This window comes from Carlito syrichta, unplaced genomic scaffold (genome assembly GCF_000164805.1).
Source record: "Carlito syrichta isolate Samal-C Ts95f unplaced genomic scaffold, Tarsius_syrichta-2.0.1 Scaffold302575, whole genome shotgun sequence".
NCBI classification, from domain to species: Eukaryota; Metazoa; Chordata; class Mammalia; order Primates; family Tarsiidae; genus Carlito; species Carlito syrichta.
In genome coordinates this window covers 54,218-80,313 of record NW_007246671.1, presented here as the reverse complement: position 1 = coordinate 80,313, position 26,096 = coordinate 54,218, and the positions used below count along the sequence as shown (strand labels likewise).

At 46.9% G+C, this 26,096-nt stretch overlaps 1 protein-coding gene across 1 annotated transcript; it reads right to left on the bottom strand.

Moving 5' to 3' along the window:
- Positions 1–908: 908 nt before the first annotated feature.
- AGPAT3 (1-acylglycerol-3-phosphate O-acyltransferase 3) lies at positions 909–25,551 on the bottom strand. Its single transcript, XM_008056903.2, is given in 9 exon segments — positions 909–2,046; positions 3,149–3,347; positions 8,376–8,451; positions 13,415–13,517; positions 14,250–14,403; positions 15,067–15,228; positions 15,478–15,546; positions 15,548–15,648; positions 25,325–25,551. Coding segments are annotated over 9 exon segments (1,131 nt in total). The 5' UTR covers positions 25,503–25,551; the 3' UTR covers positions 909–1,957.
- Between the last annotated feature and the right edge of the window lie 545 nt (positions 25,552–26,096).

The following is a 26,096-nucleotide window of genomic DNA, read 5'->3' as shown; positions in this document are numbered from 1 at the left end:
GGCTCTCCAGTGGGGACTGGCTCGGGGGAGGGCATGCCTGCCTGCAGCCAGGGGACTGGGCAGGGCAGGAGGACATGCACTGTCAAACAGGGGAAGGCGCCCTGCTATAGTAAGTGCTCTCAGGTGGGTTTCGCTGGTCCTGGGTGGCTGCCCCTTCCTCTCCTCAATGGGCTGTGTTCATCCCACCGCCAGGGGCAGGCACACACCAGGATGGCTTTCTGCATACCCTGTGCATGGCACCCAAATGCCAGACACAGAGCCAGCAGCATCCTTGGTACAAAAAGCCTGCACCATTTGGACAAAGCCTCCCCAGACACTCAGGGCTGATGCAAATTGTGTTCTTGCTACTTTGCTTCATGCTTCTTTCTTCTATTTTTTTTTCTAGAAAACTCAACCTACCTCTAGTCAGAATGCTAGTTACGATATATCAGTGATAACACCCATTTTTTTTCTTTTCCCTTTCTAAAAAAGATAAGGGGAATGTGACGCAAAACAAGCAAGTTGAAAGTTAAAGAAAAAGTCAAATACAGGTGGGCTGATAGTGTCATGACCTAGCTGGGCCAAGGAGGGGACTGGGCCTCACAGGGACCAGAAAAGCTAGTCCTACTACTGCAATCGGCCCAGCGACCACTACCCAGGGCCAAGCTGGGCATCACATGTGCTGTGGGAGGAACACCTCCCACAGGGCAGAGGGCCAGAGGGACTGTGGCAGGTATGAGGAAGACAGCAGGCTGGGCACTGCCCTCTTCTCTGTCAGGACACTGGAGACGTCATGGAGGTGGAAAGCTGGGGGGATGGTGGCCAGACCACGATGACACCTGCCTGAACAGAGGCAGGCCCTCCCCAGGGACACAGTGCACGGCTGGGGAAGTGGGAGATGCCCCATCTTTAGCTTCCAGCAGGAAGCCAAGAACCATCAAGAGATCAGCTAGTAAAATAAAATCTCTAAAAGCCAATGAGCTCAGTGTTAACAGTCTCCAGTGACCTTTGAGAGAGAGGTTTGATGGTGCTGTCACTTCTTAGAAAGCATCCTAGAGAGTCCTGTAGGCTGCCCAGCCTCCCTCCTGGGCTCCTGATCTGCTGGGGGGAAGGGTGGTGGACCCGTGTGGCTTCCCTCCCAGCACCCAGTGCTGAGGGACTGGAGTCTGACAGCCACAAGAGGGACAGAGGAGCTTTAGGGACACAGAGAACTCTACATCTCACCGAGTCCTCAGGGGTCCATTTGCTTTAAAAACAGATGCAAGGTATTTACACACAGAGTTAATGGGAATGAGGGCAAAGAGTGCTCTAGAAAATAGAAGGGGGCCTTCACCTTCAGCCAGCCCCAGTAGAGGGCAGAGTGATCCATCAGATCTGCCATGAATCCACCTGGCTTACATTCAGTGTGTGCTTATCACTAGGAGAAGGCTCTCCACGGTGCCCCCGCTCCCTCTAGAAGCCAAGGTGCGGAGCCAAGCAGAGCGGCTGTGCGAGCTCCCTGGGGGGCTGGGACCTGGCAGTAGGTTCCCAGGGGGACAGCAGAAATTCATCAAGGGAGTTTTTTGAGGGTGCAGGGGAAGAGGGGAGGGGCCAGGTTAAGTTCCCAAAATAACTGATAAATAAAAATCTCAATCTAAGTTTAAGGAGAGAAAGCAGCCGAAGGCTCCTTCTTGGAAGTGGAATTCTCGAGGAGGGCATCTGCGTGCGACAGGCTCACCCAGGACCCGTCTGCATCAGCGCGCGCCCCTTGGGGACGGGCTGGGACCCTGGTGGCCGGAAGCGGACCGTCTTCGTCTGGCAGGCCTTCTGAGTTCTTTTCTCTTGGCTCAAGTTTTATTTGTTAATATTAGTCACCAGTTAATAAGAAAAATAGTTTCTAAGTGTCTTTTTTTCCTCCGCTCTGTGTGTGTTGTTCTGTTTTTAATTGAGTTAATTGGATATCACCGTCAGGTTATGTGTGTTCAATCACAGCCATGAGTTATTCCTTTTTCTTAACTTCTTGGTTCCCGTAGCTGGAGCCTTTTTCTATTTCAGTTACTCCTATCAGTCTGCGAACTCCAAAGGAAGCTTTAAAAATGAGAGGAAGAGAGACAAGATTATCACTCCTGATCTGCTGGAGGTTATAAAAACTGGCTTTGGGGGCTTCCTTTCTCAGGTCTCAGCCAACCCTGTCCCACCTGTCTCGTGGCCTCTGCTCCCTCACTGAGCTGGGGACAGGTGTGGGGGGGCACAGCTCTCAGGGCTGTGGTCTTCTCTGGTGAGGGAGAGGGCTGCAGTGCATGTGGTTACATTCTCTGACCAGCTGGGTCAAAGGCAGCAGGACATGTGACACTTGCCCTGCCTCCTGGCTCTGGCTCCCTGACTGGAGTGAGTAGCAGGCTTCAGAACACTGACAGAGAGGCCTCACAAAACCCCAGTAAGTGCCTGAGATGGCCATATCCTGTCCTTCGTGGGTGACACCAAGTCACCATGTTGTCCAATGAGAGAGGATGATGACAATCACTGCCTTTTGGGACCCTCCCCCCAGGCTCCTGGCAGGGGGTGCAGGAACAAGTTGGGAGCTGACATTGCTGCAACTCACCAGGGAGTCAGCTGGCTGGGTAACATGGACAATATTTCCAGCTAAAGAACCCCCTCAATTTGCAGGGAATGGGTGGGCATCCGTGTTCACAGCAGATGTGTTCTGGGCATTTGTCTATACCAGGCTAGCTGAGGAGTCCTTGCAGGTGCCTGGCAGTATGCTCGGGCCAGACACACAGGGAGGGGGAAGTCACTAAGGGTCAACAGGTGGGTGCTAGATAATCAAAGTATCCTGGTTACTCCTTCCGAGCTGCCAGCCCAGTCCATCCCTCTAAAAGCCCAGATGCAGACAGGGGCACCTAGGACCCTCTCAACCTCAACAAGTGTCTTCACCAGGGACTGATGGCTGGGCCGCAGTGCAAGGATGGGTGGCCCTTCAACTCTGAGGTGATGGTCCTGCCACTTAATGGCAAGACACCAGCTCCGAGGCCCACAAGGCTCAGGGTGGATCCCAGCTCCCCTGAGGTCCATGACTGCCAAGCCACTACCTTATAGGGCCACCACCATGATGAGTTGTGCAGTCCTGGGCACCGGGGCCGACATCATGAGGCCCCCCAAGCTGCATGCTGTTAGTGGGAGTTTCCATTACCTGCTCCCACAAACCCTAAGAACATCAGGATCAGGAGGGGGGATCCACTTGCAAAGACACCCAAGACAAAACTGAAGAGAGGGGAGAGGAGAAGCGTGGCCCAAAAGAGGAAGTTCAGGAGGGTCCATGGCCTCCTGGCAGGCTTAAATTGCTCCCCTGGAAACACGCCCTTCTGGTTGTACATGTCCTGCAGTGCATCCTGAAAGAGAACAAAGAACAGGGAAGGGTCAGGTTTCCTCACATGCTGCTCTTTTGATGCAGGAGAAATTGTCAGTAATGAAAATATCTCAGCCTAAAAAAAATGCCACAGGTGAACAAATCACATAATCTGCAGGCAAGCAGTGAAACTGGCTTTATCTTTCTGGAGACTCTTTGGTAGCTTGTGTCCAAAGTTTGCGAACACATCAACCCTTTCCCAGAAGTCTCCCATGAAAATAATCAGTCAAGAGAGCATCGTTGTGAATATAGAGACTGTCCCTGGCATGTGCCTGCCTGGGGTGGCTTACGTCATTCACATCCCACACCTCTCACAAGCAACAGGCAGTAGGGGCATCAGGTATGATGCGTGCGGGAGTCCCGTGGCCTGGGCATCACCCACACTCAGCTGCACTGCCCACAGAAAGTTCTGGAACCTCTCGTTCCTGTTTCCTGGTCTGGCAAAGAAGGTTTATGGGGTAGGGTGGAGGGGGGAGAGGGGCCAGGAGAAGATGCTGTGGAGGGTGTCCAAGGTCATTCCAGCAGTGGTCCTCCTAAACATTTTCCCCAGTGGAAACATTGAGAGTTCGGGGGCTGAGAAACTAGTGCCTAATGGGCCAGAATTCTCTGCAGCCATTACACATGGTACGAAGTAACAAGCAAATACATTCAGGGTATTTTAAGTTTTTGCTGGGTTTTTTTTGAGTTGGAGTTTCACTCTGTCGCTCAGGCTGGAGTGCAGTGGCACGCTCATAGCCACCGCAGCCTTGACCTGCTGGGCCTAGACGATTCTTCTGTTTCAGCCTTCCAAGTAGCTGTAACTACAGGTGCATGCCACCATGCTTGGCTAATTTTTGTGAGTTATTGTAGAGACGAGGTCTCACCAAGTTACCTAGGCTAGTCTTGAACCCCCAGGCTCAGGCAATCCTCTCGCCTCAGCGTCCCAAAGTGCTGGGATTGTATTTTAAGTTTTTTGACAGAAGAGGTTAAAGTACCATTCAACTCCACTTACATTTAAAAATATATATGACTGCATACATGTGTATAGTCCCAAGTATGGACAGAATCACAATATGTTGTTAATAGGTGGAGTGGAACATTTTCTGTCTTATTTTATGCAGTTGTGTTTTGTATTCTATAAACAGTCCATCCCATAGCCTCATCCAACCTACTGTAGACATCAGCGGCCCTGACCATTCACATGCACACAAGAGTAGACGCTGGCAAGGCCCTTGTGGCCAGGAGCATCTGTGGCCTCACGTCTGCAGCACTCCTTGCTAGGAATGAGAAGCAAGCTGATGTCCACAGACAGAAAAGTGAGTAACTAAAATGGGCATCAGCATGTGGAGGAATAGCACACAGCATTTAAAAGGCATGAATCAAATCTATTGACGTCAGTGTGGACAGATCTCAAAAACAATGGCGACTAAGGAAAAAAGATGAGAATGCTACATAAAATATGATATCCTTTATGTAAATTTAAAAACAAGGGCACAAAAAACCATTGAAAATGTTACCTTATGTTTCAGTAATATGTAAAATTATATATTTTCATATTATGTAAAATTGTATATTCTATATATATGCTATAATTATGTCTATATATTATATATATGCAATATGCACAATTAATATAATAGTAAACATAATGTAAAAAAATCCATGTAAATCAGTTTTGTTAAAACTTGTTATTTGCTGCACTTTGCTTCAGATTATTCTAGAAAGCAAGCTATTACAAATGGAGATGAGGTCTTGCTCCTCTCATCTCCAGAGTCTTTCTCCTCTTGATTCAGTGATTCCCATCCCTAAGCATGGATTTTTATTTGTACTATGTGTGTTGTGTACCTATAAGCAATAATAATACACAGCACTGCTTGTATGTGCTGTAATTTTCTGAAAATAGCACCATACCATATGCATTCTGCAATCTGCTCTTTTCACACATTATATTCTTGAGATTCAGTTATGTTGACCTTAGGTAGATCCAGTTCATTAATTTCAATTCTTTTATCCTATCAAATGAATATACATACACAATGTAACTATTTCCCAGTAGTAGACTTTCAGATTATTTCTAATTTCCTGCTAAGTACTGTTGCTTGAAAATGTAGGAGATTCAAACTTTTAAGATCTGACCCAGATTCAGAGATGAACTTTCCCTTTCAACCTAGTACATATTAGATCTATCTGTCTACACCAGGCACACACATTGTTATTTCCATTTTGTTTGGGTTTCCTTTCTTAAGAGAGTTATATTGTTCTAGGAAATCATGTATTTAATTCAAGTTTTCAAACTCATGGACATAAAGTTAGTCATACTACTCCCATATTATTTTTACTCTGCTCTTTTCATCTTCTTTGCTATTCCTATTACTTCTATCATTCTCTTTTAATTAAACAGTCTTACCCAAGGTTATCTGTTTTAATAATATTTTTAAAGAAAAAATTTTTGGTGTGGTGCAGTTGATTTGCTCTTCTATAGCCTCAATTTGTGTAAGTAATTTCTGCTATTGTTTTTATATTTTCTTTGCTCTGGGTTTCCCTGGGTTTACTCTATTGTGTATGCATATTTATGTATGTATTAAAATGAATGTGTATGTGTATACATATATGTATAATTATTAAGAGGATAAAATATATGTAAGAAATATAGAAAAGATCCTGATACATAGTAAGTGCTATAAATGTCTAAAGCCAATCTGTTTTGTGGGCAGCTTGTCTTTTCTCTCGGGTTATTCTAAGATCTTGCTGTTGTTTTTGTTGTTCCACAGTTTCATTACTACATGGAAGTAAATTTCTTTATATTTATCATATTCAGGACATGTACTTTTTGAACCTGATGAAAATCTATGTTTCATCAATTTTAGAAATTTTACAGCTATTATCTTTGACAATTGCTCTTAGCCATTTTCCCCTCCATCTGTACTACACTCCCAATGATTGCCTCAGAATCTTCCAGCTTACTAATTCTCTCTTTAGCTGTATTTAGTCTGCTATTTAATCATTTAATTAAGATTTTATCATCATCAATGACTTGATTCCCCATGCTTATAAGTTCTACTTGGTTTTTCTCAAAGCTTTATTACTTTTTCCCATAAGTCTTGTCTCTTGTTTTAAATTCTTTCTTATGTGCTTAATCATTTCAAATATACTCATTTTAGTCTTTGACCTGGTCAGACTTCTATATGATAGTTCTGTCAGTTGTATTTTGAAGGGTTTCATTTTTCTATTTGCAGTATCTGTTGTCCATAACAATAATGTATAGAGTTCGCATTTTTCTCCCCAAATGTTAGTATTTTGTTACAAGCTCATCTTCAGCTGAATTTAATCTGTAGGAACTTTGAGCAGCATAGGTTTGGCATTATATTCCTCCAGTTTTGCATTTGTTTCTCTTGAGAATTCTAGAGTGATTCATCTAAAACTAATTTTGTGTTGATATGTTGGCTTTGTGTTTCTTCTTCTTCTTATTTTATTTTTATTTTTTTTGAAGTCAGAGTCTCACTCTGTTGCCCAGGCTGGGGTGTAGTGGCTCACTCATGGCCACCCCAGCAGCGACCTGCTGGGCTCTGGTGATCCTTCCGCCTCAGCCTTCCACGTAGCCGGAATTACAGGCATGCACTACCATGCCCAGCTAATTTTTTGGTGTATTATAGAGTCGTGGTCTCACCAAGTTACCCATGGTGGTCTTGAAGTCCTGGGCTCAGGCAATCCTCTTGCCTTGGCCTCCCAAAGTGCTGGGATTACAGGCTTGAGCCACCACGCCCGGCCTTCTCTCTCTCTCTTTTTTTTTTTAGTCAGGGTCTCACTCTGCTACCTAGCCTGGAGTGCAGTAGAATGATCACAGCTATCACAGCTCACCACAGTCTCAACCTTCTGGGCTCAAGTGATCCTTATACCTCAACTTGCCAAGTAACTGGGACTATAGGCATGTGTGACCATGCCTGGCTAATTTTCTGATTTTTTTGTAAAGACAAGGTCTCTAACTCCTGGCCTCAAGCAATTCTCCTGCCTTGCCCTCCCAAAGTGCTGGGATTTCAGGCATAAACCACCATGCCCAGCTGGCTCTATGCTTCTTGAATGATGTTGTTGGCAAAAATTCAAATCTCAAGCCTGTTTGAGGGCAGGCCTGTAATTATGAATCCCCTGGGCAGACTTTTTTGAGCCCAAGAGGAAAAAGGCAAGTTTCCAGGTCATTTTCCTGTGCTGGTAGGTAACCTTTCTGAAGGTCAGTTTAATCTTTTTCAGTTTAACCTTTCTGAAGGTCAAACTTTTAGAGGGTCTCAGCTTCATGTGGGGTTTTCAGTTCTAACCTCCTGCCTCGAATGGGGTCAAATCCTAATCTTCTGTTTCCACGTAGGCACACAAACTCAATTATTTAGGTGGTGGGGGCAGGAAATGCCACAAGTGTAGGACAGCATTGTTGGCTCACAGGCTTATCACTTTGTTTTTTAGTTCCACCTTCCTTTTCAGGCCCTGGAAATTTCCCTTATTTTCTCAAGAGCTCATCAATGCATTTAAAAGGATATTTGATATATACTGGAAGCATTTTCTGGTTATTCACTCTCCCACAATGCTAAAAATGAAAATCTAATGTCCTTTGCATTTGTGTACATAAAAGTAAACTGAAAGTGGGTTATGGGGTAGGGCTTGCCAAGGGGGAATGGGAATAGGACAGAGTGTGCTTTTCAAAAGAACCTTTTAACATTATCTAATGTGTATTGATTATATAAGCAGTCTATTTTATATCTATAACAAGTTGGTTACATATCTGTAATTTCTTTCACATAAGAAAATGAAACAAATGTGATGAAATGTTATCAACCATGGTTATACGAGCATTTGTTATCCTTCATAATTTTTTTTAGTTTGTTAACTTCTTGAAAATTAAGGAGAAGGGAAAAGAAAAGGCTCAGAAGTATCTGAGCACTGCACAGATTTCCATCTCCAGAGAAGAACCATGTGTCTCCTGTCTGCCCTTCAAGACCTCCCTTCAGGAGACTTGAACCCCACAGGCAAAGCTGAGCACTTTTACCTTCTCCTGGTATAGTTTATGAAGCCATTGAGCTGCTTCCTTCTCATCCAGTGGGATCTCTTCCAGAGGAAATCTCCTGTTTTATCAAGAAGATTAAAAGCAAAGTGAACTACCAGATGACATCAAACTAAAAAGGAAAACACACATCGTCAAGCACCGGGGTTGCCTGGGGTCCTGCTTTTTCTACCAAATCTCTCTTAGTTTCTAAAAACAAACATCACAGTAATTTCTCCTTGGGTATTCACTCTGAGTACATTGGAACCAGCCAGGCCAAGTGTCAGGGAGGGGCTGAGAGGTGCCTTTCTGTGCAGGGACGGCTAAAGCATCTCACAACAGGGGTACCTGCAAGCAATTTAACTGGTTACATCACACCTCCAGTTCCACTGTGAGGGGGCATCATGCACAGGCTTCTGAAGTAGTTTGGTTTTTGTGAATATGTTCATTCTTTGGAAATAACCATAACTGAGAGTGTCATTCATTAGGCAAAGAAGATTATGTACTTCACAAATGAAATCCACTTGCTTCAGATATGAAAAGTATTAAAAATTTAGGAACTTTAATCTCAATTAACAAAACAGGACACTAGCTGATTTATATTCCTAATCCAGTAACTGGATTGACAGCTCTGTGGCTGACTGTCCACTCGGTCAGATAAGCAGGGTAATGGCCTGACAACTATAATAAGAACATTTTTAATAAGTGACATTTTACAGCTCCTACTTTGAAAGTAAGTTGGATATGAATGAGAAGAGGGCATAAGTCATTCATATATGTTAAGCTGAAACCTTTTAAAATCTCTCAAATGTTAATAAGCACAATGTTTGCCAGCTGGGAGTACAGCAACAATTCTGAAGAAGTAGAGAACGAGCGTCTGTGAAGAGAGCCCAGGAATGGCCTCGTCAACATGCCTGTCATCAAGGCACATGGCAGATCATCAGTGGACATGATCTCTGTTCACCAACACCCAGCTCTCTTTCTCCTTCTGGGCACTTCAAAAAGGCACACCTCCCTGCCTCCTGGAAGTCAGCGTGCAGACGTAACACATCTCTTCCAGGAAGGAGTATGCTAGCTGCTAGTACTCAGCTTTCTGCCCCACTTTTTTTCTGCTGAAGCTGTTTAAGGAGGGAAAGCCCAGACACCCTGAAAGTCATCCAAGCTCATCTTAGTGTCGTAAGAATGTGCTGTGTGTCCCTGCAGTACTGAAAATGCCCAGGAGGGGGCAGATGACACAAAGCAGAGTAAGAGTGGTGGGCCGGGCAGGGGGCTTGCCCTGTCACCACCAGGGTCTGGCTGCCAGCACCCCAACCCTGCCCCAGGGGCCTACAGTGGCTTCTTCAGGGAGAAAAGCCAGGTGGAGCTTCTGCAGCCAGAGGCAAATGTCTACTTTAAGGAAGCATCTCAGACTTTAAAGTACTGAGCACCCGGAAGCTGTGGTTTATAGGGGTTCTACCTGTGGAACTTCACCCAGCAGAAATGAAGTGGAGATTCTGTAGGACACAAGTACACGCTGGTACATGCCAACAGAAACATGCACACGCCAGCACATGGCAACACACACTAGCACATGTCAGCACATACCAGCACATACCAACACACAGCCACACATGTCAGTACACACCAGCCAGGCACAACAGTACATGCCAACATATAGCATCACACACCAGCACATACCAGCACACAGCATCACCTGCCAGCACACACCAGTACACACCAGCTCATCAGTACATACCAGCAAATGCCAGCACAAGCAAGCACACAACAGTTTATGCCAGCACATGCCAGAACAGCATATGCCAGCATAGCACAGCCTCTGTCAGGCTCCACTGCACACTCAGGAGACGACAGCAGTGAAGATGGTGAATCATGTCCTGGGAAACAAAAAACGTTCATCTCTGGGCCCCCAAGTTCACCTGGTGTTGAAGGATTTGCCAGACACCACGTTAGTGGGGAGCCGGCTTGGAGGTGGTCTCTGTCTACAGCGTGGCAACACTGGGAGGACAGACTTGCCACCTGTTCTCCCCTGATACACACACACACACACACACACACACACACACACACACACACACACTACACCACACCACACCACACACACAGATGATTTATATGCACACACACCACACCACACACACAATTTATATGCACACATACGTAATTTATATTCACACACCACATCATACATCACCACACACATACACACACACGCTACACCACACCACACACACAGTGATTTATATGCACACACACCACATCACACATTACACCACACACGATTTATACACCCACACACAATACATACCACACCACAAACACAGATGATTAATATACACATATCACACCACACACACAATTTATATGCATAAAACACACAGATGGTTTATATGCACACATACCACAGATACACATCACACAGATAATTTATATGTACACACACCACACACACAGGTAATTTATATGCATGCATACAACACATAACACACACATCCACACCACCCACACATTTTATACACACACTACACCACACACATATAATTTATACATACACACTACACTATAGATACTATGCATACGGAGCACACACAAACCACATGCATACTATACCACACACACACCACACATTATACCACACACATACAGTGCACACACACATATATAATTTATACACACACACACCCCACATACAAACACACCATGCATACACATATATATACCATGCACACACACACCCTACATACAAGTTTTAGTCTGCTTATTATATACATTATGAAATATATGAAAATAAGAATTAAAAATAAGATAAAAGGTGAAAATAGATTCCATTTTTTTTGTACTCCAGGGGGTCACCCCAGCACCCACCTCCCGGAGCTAACCTGAAACACCGGAAGGACCTCAGCCCCCAGGACCTGCCTTGAGAACAGGAGAGCCCAGGAGACCATTCCAAACCCCGCAACCCTGCCCAGCCACAGGCCTCAGGCATCCCTGCCATGTAGAGAGAGAAGGGGGCAAACCCTCAGCAGCTCAGTCCCTTGGTGCGTGTGACCACAAGGCTGCAAAACACGCAAGCAGCAAGTAACTGAACGGCAGGCACTTTTAGAAGCTCAAAGAATACATCTATTAAAATACGATGGGACAAAATACGGCCCAACACAGGGAAGGGAGCAGATGAGGGAGTCCTTTTTGTGGCTGGAGCCACGGCCACTGGGAGGCACATGAGCCTGGTGGGCAGCTCTTCACTGAACCGCCCACACAGCTGTTCCTGCCCACTAGTCTAGACCTTGGGCAGCCACTCAGACCATCTAAGTCTCAGCCACCGCTACCACCTGAGGACAAGTGCTAGTGGTGCCTCAGCAGCTCCTCTCATGACGATGGCTGAGACCAGCAAGGCCAGGGTCAGCACGGGGCCCCTGGCTGCCATTACAGTCCCTTTCCATTTCTTATCCTGGCCTGCCAGCTGGACCGTCCATGGCCGAGGTTGGTCACTGTGGACCCCACCATCGACAACACATCAGACCCCCACCAGGGTTTTAGAGAGACAGGGGACAGGACCCTGGGCTCACTGCCTGCTCATCCCCAGCTGGAGGAAGAGCCGCACCTCCAGACAATCCCTCACACCTTCACACAGGAAACAGTCACCTCATGTGTTATTCCTGGAAACTTACTAGAGTGTGGCCAACTGGGTGGTATTTTTTTTTAACGTATACAGGCTCAAGTTCACAAGACTGAAATACAGAGGGCCCTTGAGGGTGGGACCGACCAATGTGCACCCAAGGTGGGGTGACTGGACTGCAAACACGGGAAGGAACACAATGACGGCTCTGCACAATCTTATCCACACACCAAGGACAGTCCTGCCTTAATGTACACACATGAACAAACAGGAGACCACCAGCTCAACTAGTGCCATCCAGCACCCAACTTCGCTCATGCACATCAGAGGAAGCCCAGAGAGCCTGCCCAAAATCATGCCCCAAGCTGGACTCTGCCTCAGATCCAGAGTGTTCTAAGGTAAAAATACTTTGGGATAGTTTTTCTTAACTTCATGAGCCAAAGACACTGGGAGAGTCAAAGAGCCGCAGGGAAATGGGCAGCTGTGTTTAGATGCGGCTCTCCTGGCCAGGGTGACCCTGACATGCATGGAAAGAGGGAGGGGCTGCTCTCAGGACCATCTTGGCCAGGGTCACCTCGACATGTGTGGAAAGAGGGAGGGGCTGCTTGGCGAGGTCTCCGATGCTCTCCAGAACAAACCTCAGCTCTATGAAGGGAGATTTGAATGCTTACCATTTTATTTCATGGGGACGGGACTGGGGGCTCCTGGCACTGAAGCCTCCACACTCAAGACGCAGTTTAAAGCAGGCTCTTCCCCTCCTGGGACCACTGCTTCCTTTCAGACATTTCAGGGCTGGACCACCAGGTCCCACAAACAGCCACACAGAGGAAATAGCGTCTTACAGCCAGAGGCTGGCAGGAGGCTCCATGCGCTCCATGTGGCTCACCCCGCAGGAGACATGGGTCTCATCCTTTGGGTGTCCTCCCAGGTCGTGTGACTACAGGCCCCAGTAAAGCTATGGAACCTAGTGGGGTTTGAGACCAGGCCAGGAGAGGGAACAGAGTTTTCAGAGTGAATACAGGAGCTTCCCAAGAAGGCAGGACAGGGATGGCTCCTAGCTGGCCCTGAAATCTCCCCAAAGGAACAAGACACACAATGGGGGCCATAAGTCTCCTCATGTCTCAGGGTCCTCTCAGTGGCCTAAGGGCTGGACAAGTCACAGGGAAGGAGTTCAGACAGGTTTTCTGTGTGGGCTTTACCCAACAGGGGCTGGGACACAGGGCCTTGGCCCAGCCAGTTCCCTAGACCTCTGCCCCAGCCCAAGCTATGTAGGGTCTCCCTACTTGTGCCACGAAGGAGGAGTGGGGAAGCTGGGTCTTACCTTAAGCACTTGTGGGAGGACAGGGAGGGGCTCACCTCACACACATGGTGGGGACAGGGAGAGTGGTCCTCACCTCATGCACATGGTGGGGACAAGGAGGGTGGGCCTCACCTCACACACATGTCTGCCTCATACTTCTTCCCATAGAGGATCCCCAGCAGGGATGGGTTCTTGTTTCCTCTGAAGTTCAGGGTTACATCATAGACAGCTGCAACTGTGAGGAAACATGAGGACAATGATCACACCTGGGGAGGATGGGCACTACCAGACAGGACAGCAAGCTCCATTTAGAACCTGGCCCATCTCAGGTAGAACAAGATATATATTTTTTTTTTTTTGTAGGGACAAGGTCTCACTATGCTGTCCAAGGAGGGGGGGGGTTACAGGCCTGTCAAAGCTGATCTCAAACTTCGGGCCTCAAGAGATCCTCCCACCTTGGCCTCCCAAAGTGCTGGGATTACAGGCATGAGTCACCACACCAGGCTCCACATGAGGATTCATATGTGGAATTTTTTCTCTTTTCCCCCAGTTCTCATCTTTTAACTAGGGTGTTTACTTGGTTTACATTTCCTGTATTTATCGATGTGTGTCTCATCAACTATCTGGCTGTTTTCTATTTGTTCTATATGTTCTTTGTCCCTTTCTTTATCTTGACTCCTTTCAGATTAATTAGATATATGTACTAGTATTCTTCCCTTTACAAGGTTTTCTGTGATATATTTATTATTATTTTAATTATTTCTCATTAACTAGCATTTTGTTGCCTCAGAAAATGATGCATCTTAAGACATGCCAATGCCACTCTTTCGAGTCTATGCTTTGGTGTCCTTTGCATTCCATTTACTGCACTTATTTTATTTTTTTTCAAATCATCATTTTCTGTTTCCATTTCGCAAGGATGCCAGGGGACAGTGGCATGCCTGGCTCCGTGGCTGCGGGCTCCTACCTGTCCCCCGGAGGCACTGGACCGCGGTGGTAAAGCCCTTGGTCCGCGGCAGCAGGTGGTACTTGAGGACAGGTAGCCCCTTGGCGGCGGCCACCTCCATACTGACGCGGTGCTTGGTCTCTGTGAAGCGTGTGCCCTCGCAGTACAGGAGGAACTAGGATGAGAACGTGGGGACAGGGGGTCACTCCAGGTGCGCACAGCCGGTCTCGCAACCAGCATGGGGCATAACCTGAAAGGCTATCTCATTTGAGGGCTGCAACCAGCACTCCGGTCACACACATGCACCACATGGGACAGCTCTCTGGAAAGAACTTTCCAGAAAGAAGTGAAACACGAGATGTCCCAGGCAGCAACCTCTGACCAGAGTGTGGAAAGAAGAAAATCTTTTATCCGTTCACCACAACATGAGTGAGAAATGCTAATGAAATAAGCAGCCAATCTCCCGAGAACTACTGCCATAGGCCAGAAAGAAGGACTAGAAAAAGGAACACAGACACAGATGGAGCAGGAGTGGGCAGAGCCCAGGCTGCTGGGAGCACCCACCCTGTCCCACCCCAGCCCCTTAGGATGGATGTAGTCAGAGCCGGACTGGCAGGGCACAGGTGGTCCAGGAGGATCATCTATCCCTGCAGGTGGGCATGGTGGGGGTCCCTTTTGGAAGCAGTGGTCCGAGAGGGTCTATGGACCTCACAGCTGACCCTCTAGGCTGCATGTTTGTCAGAGGCATGAGTGGTGTCCACATTCCACCCAATGTCCTTCTCGGACTCTCAGGGCTCTGATGCCACCTGGCCATGGTGCAGGCACCTGACATACTCACCCACATGTACTCGGGGTAGTCGGACAGGCGCTTCAGACCTTCGATGACAGTGTCCCGGTCCTCCTCCCACTTCCGCTTGCAGAACACAATCTCCAGGAAGTACCACGTCCACCCGATGAGGGGCACGTAGAGCAGCTCCTTCTTGGCGAGGACTTTGGAACTCTAGGTGGGAGAAGTGGAGGGCCACAGGCCTGTCAGTCAGCCTAAGGAAAACCCAGAACTCCAGACTTGGGGAGCCTCTTTAGCACCTCCACCAAGACCCCCGCTGCTCCCTCAGCTTCACCCTTGGGACCCCTGCTGTTCCTCACCAGTCCTTTCCCTGGACCCTTCCTGCTGCCTCCACCCCCCGGCCCTCCCCTGGGACCCCCCATCCTCACCCTCAGCACCTCCCCTGGGACCCCCACTGCTCACCCCCAGCACGCCGAACCGCTCACACATGGTCCATCCACAGAGGAAGTCGATTTCGAAGTTGTGGTTGAGGAATGATGACCACATGCTCCTTCCCAAAGCGGTCCACTGTGGCCTGGTCCGTAAACAGGGTGCACTCGGTGCAGGACCACCACTCCAGAAGCATGACCAACTCTATGGGCAGAGGGAGGGGATCAGCACCAGTGTGTACCTGCCTTCCTCAAAGGATGACCGCCAGCACCTCCAAGGGCTCTCCAGCATGCCAGGAGCACCCACAGGGGACACTTACAGGATTTTCACCTAGAGTGGAATTTTCTGCTAGAAATGAGTTTTGATGACTTATATTTTAATAAGCTTTCCCAAATTACAATGACCTTCTCTAAGCAACAGGAGGAGGAGAAGACAAATGGAAAGTAGGAGAAACGTGGGAGGAGAGCTATGACTTATAGGACATGCTCATCTCTCTGTGCAATTACCATTCTTACTGCACTGTGGTTGGATGACGTGTGTACAGCCACTAGCAAGGCTGAGATGCCTGGGAAGGTGGGAGCATTTACTACACAGTCGGGAAGCAGGATGCACGTCCACAGGATTAAAGGTGAAAAACACGCAAACAGCTAATAGCGTAATGGAATACTGGGATATCTTCTACAACTGCCTTTGGTGTTACACTGTTTTTCCATATTTAAAAACAAAAAAGCAGTGTGAAAAGTAACCCCTTGCCTACCCCCGGGGAGGCCTGGGGTGGGGTGGGGGAGGCAAGACCCAGTTTGTTCACCGCTGGGGAGGCCTGAGGCCCAAAGGGCCCCACAGAGACAGCAGGGTGCACTGCCATGAGCACACAGGTGCCAGCAAGTCAGGGATATGATCCCCACTGTAGAGCACTGTGTCTCCACCTCTTGGCCGATTTCAGAAGCTACTCATCCAGTCTCTCCCACAGCTCCAGGCCCAGGGGCTGAGGAGTGTCTCCCAGGAGCATGGGTGGTCACTGCAGCAGAGAGCTCTGTCTGCACAAGCTAGAAGTCCACATGCCTGTGGGGGCTTTGGGGACAGACTGGGAATGTGGTATCATCTGTCTCCTTGTGGGGAGTTTAAGGGATGCACACACGTTCATGAGAACTTTAGGTCTGGAAGTTTCCGTGGTAACAATTCTGCATGTCTTTGTCATGCAAGAGAACCGAATGTGAGTCCCTTTCAGAAGGCTGCATGGGGTAGGGGCAGGAAGGAAGCCGAGCGGCAGGGTTTCACCTATAGAGTGGGGAGTTGACAGGTGGGTATGTGCATGTGCAGCTAGCCCTGGGACCCATGTGCCAGCAGCCGGAGTCATGCCTACTATGGCCAGTGGTCCTGAAAGGGTGACCTTGCAGGACCAGGTCAAGGTTTTCAGTCTCAGGACAGCCCTATGCTTCTGTTCTGGACACCAACCTGCCTGCTTCCCAGAGGACTACTCCAGAGGCCTGCTGAGAACTAGCCCTTGGGACCAGAGGCCAGGGAACACTGACCGGCTCCAAGTGTCTGGGCTCACAGAGTTCAGGGCTCAGGCAAACTGCTGGCACTGGCCTAGTTTCCCCATTTATAAACAGGGAATAATAGTGTCTTCCTCATAGGTTCCTTGGAGAACTCAGTGAAACACAGCACATGAAGTTAACCCCAAGAATGGGGGACACAGCTGGTTTCCCCTTCCAGACAATTGTCTCCCTGGACCCAGGAGGACGGGGGTACACGTGCTTGGTTCCCAACATGCACATATGAACATGCTGCCAGTTGTTTGGCCTCTGAGGTCTAAACTTTCTCCTGTACTCAAGGCCCGGATTGGACAGGTTTTGGGTCTTGGATGACATCTGAACCAGCAATGGTCCTGTCTACCTGAGGGGCAATCAGAGGAGGAGGGCATGAAGTGTCATCCAAGGACAAGGTCACAGAAGCACCATGGGGAGGACAGGGGACCTGAGCAGACAGGGTCCGTGTCAACAGAAAAGGCCACTTATCAGAGGCAGACAATACATAAAATGAGCCTGTTAGCCATGGTTGTGTTAATCTGGCATTCAAATTCAATGACTGCAAGAAGGAATAAAAAGATAAAATAACCCATTTAAAAATGGATGAAGGATCTGAGTAGGCATTTCTCCAAAGAGTATTTATAAATGGGCACTAAGTGCATGAAAAGATGCTTAATGTCATCAGGGAAATGCAAATAAAAGCAACAATGAGACAGTCCCTCACACTCATGGAATAGCTTTATCAAAAAGACCAGTGATGGCAAGTGTCGGTGAGGGTATGGGTCAGTTGGACCTCTCAGCACTCCTGGTGGGAACATTAAATGGTGCAGCTGCTTTGAAAACAGCTGTGAGGTTTTCCAGACACCAAGTTACTGCAGAACCCAGCAACGCCACCCCTAGATATGTTCCCAAGAAAACTGGAAACACGTCCACACAGACTTGTACATGCACAGCAGAATTATTCATAACAGTCCAAATATCTATCATTTGACTGAATAGACTATATATATCCACACAGTTAAGGATTTTTCAGTCATAACAAGTAATGAGGTACAGACACATGCCACAGCATGAATGAACTTGTAAACATCATGCTCAGTGACAGAAGCCAGTCATCAAAGGTCACATGTTGTATGATCATTTATATGAAATGTCCAGAATAGACCAATCCATAGGGACAAAAAGCAAATGAGTGGTTTCCAGGGCTGGAGAGAAGGTGGATGAAGGAGTGACTCCTTCATGGGTCTGAGGTTTATTTTTGGGGTGAAAACGTTCTAACATTAGACTGATGTGATGGTTGCATAACAGAACTAGAACTCTGAACTGTATTTTTCATGGGTGAATTCTGGCTGGTCACTGTGGCGCACACCTGTAATCCTAGCACTTTGGGAGGCAGAGGCGAGAGGATTGCATAAGCTCTGGAGTTTGAGACCAGCCTGGGCAACATGGCGAGAATTCGTCTCTACAATAAATGAAAAAAAAAAAATTAGCCAGATAGTCCTGATACTTGGAAGGCTGAGGTGTAAAGATTGCCTGAACCTAGCAGGTGGAGGATACAGTGGCCGTGATCGTACTACTGCATTTCAGCCTGAGCAACAGAGTGAGATTACAACTCAAAAAAAAAGGGGGGCGATTTTAACTCAGTAAAGTTTTAAGGAAAAAAAAAAAACAAGCCAAGGGAGGGCATGGCCTGCTCATCAGTGGAGGGCACCCTTTGCTGACCAGGTCTTCTCACACCCTCCTCCCAAAAGGGCCCATCTGAGACGGACAGACACGAAGTCTGGAGATGGTCTCTGTTCTTATTCCTTTCTCCAGCTAATTCTTATCCCCTGATAGAGGTGGCCCTGTAGCAGGTCTCCCATGTGTGAACTGGCCAAGCAAGAGATCACAGTTGAGAGGAGCGACTTTGAAAAAAACGTGGTAAGAAAATTTAACACAAGATCTGCTCTCTCAATACTTTTTTTTTTTTTAATGTAGAGACAGGATCTCACTATATTGTCCAGGCTGAACTCAACTCCTGGCCTCAAGTGATCCTCCTGTCTCAGCCTCCCAAGTAGATGGGATTACAGGCATGAGCCACTGCATCCAGCTTCAATGCATTTTTAAGTGCATAGTACAGTCCTGTTAACTACAGGCATGGTGTTATATGGCAGAGCTCTAAAACTTCATCTTGTATAGCTAAAATTTTATTCCTGCTGAATAACAACCCCTTGTTTCTCTCTCCTCCCTAGCTCCCGGCAACTGCATTCTACTCTCTGCTTCGATGAGTGACTATTTTGGATTCCTCATGTAAGTGGAATCAGGTAGTATTTGTCCTTCTGTGTCGAGCTTATTTCACTGAGTATAATGTCCTTAAGGTTCATCTGTGTCATCCCCATGTCCGAATTACCTTCCTTTTAAAGTCTTTATAATATTCCATTGTGGTGTATGTGTGTGTGTGTATGCACACACATCTTTTCTTTATCCTTTCTTTATCCACCCATCTGCCAACGGACATAGAGTGAGTGTCCACATCTCGGCTGTTGTGAGTTCCGCTGCAGTGAGCATGGGCATGCAGAAATCTTCTCAATAGCGAAGTTTTACAATCCTTGCCTATCTTCATATTGAGGAGGGTCAACATGATTCAACCTTCTGATTTGCACACCACCAGGGCAGTGAGTGCAGTACATGGACAGGATCCTGGGCTGGGAAACCCAGGGCCTGGGCCTGCCCTCTGGCCTCTTTGTCAGCTGAACAGCCCTCACTGTAAGACTGGGTAGACCCTACCCCCACACAGTGCTGCTGGGATCCAGAGGCTACTGCATCAGGGGCTCAGGAAGGTGTCATGGGTGCTCAGTCACTGTTTCAACAGGGGTGGACACACAGGGAAAGCCACCGATGAAGGGAGGGATGGCAGAAGTGTAACTGCTATAAGCCATCTCTGAATCTTTTAAAAGATGCTTTTCAATGCTTCACTGAAGTCTAATGACACAGGCCTCACTCATGTTGGTACCTCCCCGAGTGTCCCCTCTCTCTCCACAACTGCCTTCCAAGTGACTTACAAATCACACTGCTGGCAACCATGACTCATCTGCTGTGAGCAGACAGACTCATGTTTCGTCTGCATGAAGTATATCCTCCATGAAGCATGTGCTGTCTGCATGACTGTGACCCAGGGCCTCTTTTCCACCAATTATATATAAAGGACACTAGCGATACATTTCCCACAACATCGTGTACAGGTGAATGGGGCCACTGCATCTGATCACGCATCTCAGCCCACGCAGTTGGAGATGCCTGCAGGCGGTGTGTAGGGCTAGGGGGGCTGACTGCCGGGCTGTCACGACACTGGGTGGAAGCACAGGTGAGCAGAAAGGACACAGGGGAAGAGAGGGAATTCAAAGACTGTGTTGGGCCCTGGGGGACCACACTGCCTCTCAAAGGGAAAGCTGCCTGTGAGCAGATGGCAGCAGGGCAGACAGAAGTCCTGTGTCTGGGCAGGAGAAGAGCTGATAATACCCATGGCAGGCCTAGCTAGCAGGCCGCTCCTCACCAGGGACTCCCCATGGTGAGTGCTCGGGACTGCCGCCCTTATGGCCAAGCCTGGAGAGGGCTGGAAAGGGAGGATGAGATGCAGCCCATATTACTCCCTGTAATATTCTAGAAGGGCAAGCTGTGCGGTCTGGAGAGGACCTCTCTGAAGGTCACCCATGGCACTCCCCGGAAAGGCAGCCCTCTTCCTAAGCTATCAGCATGAGGGTGGCCTTCCTCAGCAGATCACAGGATGCATCGGTCTGTGGTAGATACCATGGACAGTGCCAGGGCCTGCATCTATAAACTGACTCATGGGTGGTAGCTCCTGAGTTTGACATGAGTTTCCTCTCATCATTTCCTTCATTCAAATACATGCTTCCCAAACAAAGTCATTATTTGCCCATTTCAACCACTGATGTTTAAAAATTCAGAATTTGCCTAATAATACCAAGAATTTGTTGAGCATTGCAATGTGCCTACTCCACACATTGATTTAGTCTTTATAATAGGGCGCCAAGGTAGGCGATTTTACCTCTGTTATACATAGAGAGAAAGCCAAGGTTTAGAGAGACTAAAACCCGCTTGAGGTCAGCCAGGAGCGAGGAAGTTGGGCTGGGCTATTTGGCTCCAAACCCACCTTTGCCACAGCAGCTGCAGCTCTGAGGATCAGATGGCAACAGACACAAATGATGAGTTCAAAATGGCAGCAAGAAGGCACCAGGCATTGAGGAACAAGAACAGGAACAGAGAATTGACAGGAAACAGAGGGTTATTAAAAAATAATGTGAGCCGGGCATGGTGGCTCATGTCTATAATCCCAGCACTTTGGGAGGCCAAGGTGGGACGATTGCTTGGGCCCAGGAGTTCAAGACTAGCCTGGACAACATAGTAAGACCTCGACTCTACAAAAAAATTTAAAAATTAGCCAGGTATGGTGGTGCAGCCTATAGTTCCAGCTACTCAGGAGGCTGAGGCAGGAGGATCACCTAAGCCCAGAAAGTCAAGGTAGCAGTGAGCTGTGATTGTGCCATTACACTCCAGCCTGGGTGTCAGAGTGAGACTCTGTCTCAAAAAAATAACAAATGAAAAAATAAAGTGAATCCTCTTCTCACCACATGCCTGCTGAACTGGAAGAGACTTCCACATGGCTCTGATCAGAGAAGGGCTCTAATAATGTGTGCATGGAAATAAGCCTAAGTGGAGAACCTCCAAATGTAATAAGTCACATGAAGATTCAGCCATGAGAGTTTAGCACACAGGAGAGGTTGGAGCTTCCCTTGTGCATCTGCCTTTATTCCAGACATTTGGGAATTTTATATTAATCTTAACTTCTACCTCAATATTTCTCATTTTATGATTTTTTTCATACTTTCTTGTCTTTTTTTAAAAAGAGATTTGCCTTTTCTTGATTTACCTTCATCTAATACTTTGGAAGTTATTTTTCTCTTTTTTCATGCCCTATGCTTAATAAAGTCTATAGCTAAGATCTGAACTCTTCTTGATAAACACAAGAATAAACTCCCCAACTTTGATGACCCCCATTCCTGATACACAGGCTCTTGCTGTTGCAGTATTTTAGGCCAGTCTTTCTTCAACCTCACAACTTGAACATCATTTTTTTTTTTAATGAGTGTTTAGATTTACCTTTCTACCAATTTCTTTGGATATCATTCATTTGTTTCTTTAGGAAATGAGATCTTGCTGTGTTGCCCAGGTTAGTCTTGAACTCCTGGGCTCAAGCAATTCTTTCCTCTCAGCCTTCTGAGGTGCTGGGATTACAGATGTGAGCCACCACATCTGGCCTGAATACCATTCTTTCTTGGAACTCATACCTTACTTTCATGATAATTTTTGTTCTTACTAAAGTGTATTATTTAAGTAAAAATTAAGTGAAAATCTATGGGCAGTAAATGATCTCTTTTTTTATTTACCTAAAACTTTTAGATTTCATTCTTATTCTTGAAAGATCATTTTGCTGAACATAGAATTCTTTGACTATTCTCTTTCAGTAGGTTGAGGATTTTCCACCATCTTCCGCCTCCAATGATAGCTGTGGGAAGTCTGCTGTGAGTCTCTCTGTCAGTCCTTTGAAGGCTCTCTGGTTTCCTTCTCTGGGTATTTGAGACTTCTTTTTGTCTTTGACAGTTTGTGACTTCACTAGGACATGTCTAGATGTGAATTTCTGCTTATTTGCCTTGCTTGGTATACATTTGTTTTCTATATTTGCAGAATCATGTTCTTCATTAGTTCAGGAAAGTTCTCAGCCATTGTCTCTTCTGACGTTGCTTCTCTTATTCTCTCCTTTTGGGACATGGACCCAAGACCTATTTTATGGACCTTCTCATACTATCTTTATGTTTTTTTATTCCTGTTTCACATTTATTTTTGTCTCTGTGTCAGTTATTACTGTATTCCAGATGATTTCTTCACATTTATGTTCAGTCTACCCATTCTCTTATTAACTATGCTATAAATTCATAAACTGATATAAATTCATTAGGTTTTTACTTTTAAAATTCCATGGTTTTCACTCATAGAGGGCTTTACTTGGTTCTTTTTCAAATCTGGTCACTTTCAGTCATCTTTTGTCTAGCTCTGTTGTTTATGCTGTTGTTCTTGATAATGAGTTCATATTTAATTTTTCTGTGGAAAGCTTCAGGCCTAAATTAGAGAGACTTTCCCCTGAACATATTTCTGTGTGCCTCTACTGAAACCCAATGGTTGTTGCTAACTTAGCCTGAGTCAAGCCATCTCTCAAGAATCCTGGTTTAGAGTCAGTTCTCTCTCTCATGGTTGGCCAAAGTTTAGGTTCCTGAAAGGCAATGTTGATATTCTGTTTCAACACTCCAACGTTTTTAGCTAAGGGGATTGGAGAGAGGTGACTGAGATGTGTTTTCTTTTTCTTTTTTTTCCTACTGTAAACCCAGAAATACATTTAAAAGTTAGTCTTATCCAGGATTTAGCTATTTTGAAATGTTTTAACTTCAGAATACTGCTGGCAACAGGAGGCTACAATTTAGTTTTCATTAATTTTTACCCTTTTTGTATGTATTCATTTTACCCAGTTATACCAGCTATACTGATGAATAAATCATTTGTATATTTTATATTATGGGATTTTAAGTTATTCCTTCCCACAAAAAAAATAGCAGCAGCCTTTTGTTAAAACAAACAAACTGAGAACTGAAGCTCTAACATGGTTAGGTCCAGCTAAGCCTAAGGGCTGGACTACTGGCCTCCTTATAGACAGTGAGAGGCCCAGGCATGCAGACTTGGTCAATACAAGCATCCTCTGTAGCACAGCTGCCTGCTCCTGACTGGGAGGAGATGATGAAGATGGGGTCTACAGGCTCCTCTTGTCCCATGTGAAATAAAATGTGTGTGTTGTCATGCCAAGAAATACAACTAGCACAACAGTGTGAAGTAAACACGAAAGTTCCCTCCTTTCTCCACTCCCTGGACATGAGCATCACTCAAGTGACTTGTGTATCCTTCCAGGATTTTGCTATGCATGCACATACCACACATGACATCGTTTTTTTGTAAAAGCAAAACAAAAGTAGCAGCATACTGTGTACTTTGTTATACACTTTACTTTTTCACTTAAAAAAGTATTTTTTTTTGTTTGTTTGTTTGAGTTGGAGTCTCACTTTGTCGCCCAGACTGGAGTGCAGTGGCCGCTTCTAGCCACTGCAGCCTCGCCTGCTGGGTTCCGGCGATCCTTCCACCTCAGCCTTTCAAGTAGCCAGAATTACAGGCATGCGCTACCACGCCTGGCTGATTTTTTGATTTATTGTAGAGATGAGGTCTCGCTGCCCAGGCGGGTCTCGAACCTGCGGGCTCAGGCAATCCACTCACCTCAGCCTCCCAAAGGCGCGGGATTACAGGCTGAGCCACCGAGCCCGGCTTAAAAAAGTATTTTAAGATAAAGAGGGGTGGCCCTTATTATTCTTGATGGCTGCACAGGATCCCACTGAATGGACATACCACAATTACCGTTCATTAGTGAACACTCAGGCTGCTGCCAGTTTTGTGCAAATATGAAAATGATAAAATGAGACTATCTGCCCAGATATGTGCTTGTGTGGATTCCTCTCTAGACTATGTCTTATTTTGTGGAATAGCTGAGTAAACAATTACAACCATTTAAATTGCTGACAGCTACGGACAAATGGCCCTCCAGAGATGTAACTGCTCACACTCCCACCGAGCCCATAGTGAGTAGCTACCTCTGTCCACAGCAGGTGTTGATATCAAGCGCTTAAGTCTCTGTTCACATTTTGTTTTTCTGTGTATAAATATATACACACAAGCACATACAAACACAGCTGTACATGTGTATCTCGTTCTGAGGTAGGTAAGAGCCCTTTTCCCTTAGAGATACACACTGCAGTGTTTGCTTCAGATGCTCTGGCACTGGGATGGTTGTGTGTACAGAACACACAAGGCTGGCCTATGGTGGGAACTGTTGAGGCTTGGAATGGGCAAACTGAATTTATCATTCTCCTTCCTTTTGTTTGTCTAAAATACCCCCAAGTACCACATTAAATCTCATGAAATGGCCATTTCTAAAGGTCACCATGGTCAAATGCTGGAGCACTCCTGGTTTAGCCTCGTAGGAAGGTTTGGGCTGAGCAACTCTTCCCACATCTGTTAGCCAGGCATGAACTTCTAGAAGCTCTGGGTAGTCCCCACCAACCACCACGCTGGGAATGGGGTGGGGGCAGGCCTTCACATCACATGCACACCCTCCCCCACAAGGGGTTCTCAGGGCGGGAACCCAGACTGGTTTTGCTTGGCAGTTGGCACCTCCCACCCTGACCTGGGAAGACACTCACGGCTCCAGAGTGAGTAGGCGAGGCGGCAGTTCAGCCGGCGGTACAGCTGCTTGTTGATGGGCCACAGGGCCAGCGTGCATAGCTGGGTGAAGTTGATGACCAGCCCGCTCACCACGAAGACAAACCCAATGAGCAGGTGCACCACGAACTGCGTCTTCAGGAAGGAGAGCAGGCCCATGGCCGCTGCTCAGGAGCGGGTGCAAGGCCCTTCACTGAGAACAGCCGTCCTGCCAAGGACAGAGGACAGTGGTCAGCATGTGCTGGTCCAGGAGACCAGGGGTTGCAGCCCGGGGAAAGCCCTGATCCTCAGTCAGTTCCCCAGGGCTGCCACAATGGGAGGAGCTCATTCACGCTTCGCGCCAGTGCCTGCTCCTTCTGGAACACAGGACCAGGGGTCTGACAGTCATGCACCATCCATCCATGTACCTCATGTACCCCATGCACCACACTCAGGCATCACACTTCACACCACACTAATGAATTACACCTCACACCACTCACCATACTCAGCAAAGTACCTCACACCACAGGCCACACTCACCATTACACCTCACACCACATACTACACTCACACATCACACTACACACCACACCTCACACTACACACACCTCACACCACATATCACACTCAGCATCACACCACACTCAGCATCACACCACATGCCACACTCACTAATCACACCACACACCACACTCAGGCATCACACCTCAAACTACACACCACACTTAGCATCACAGCATACATTACACTCACACATCACACGACACTTGT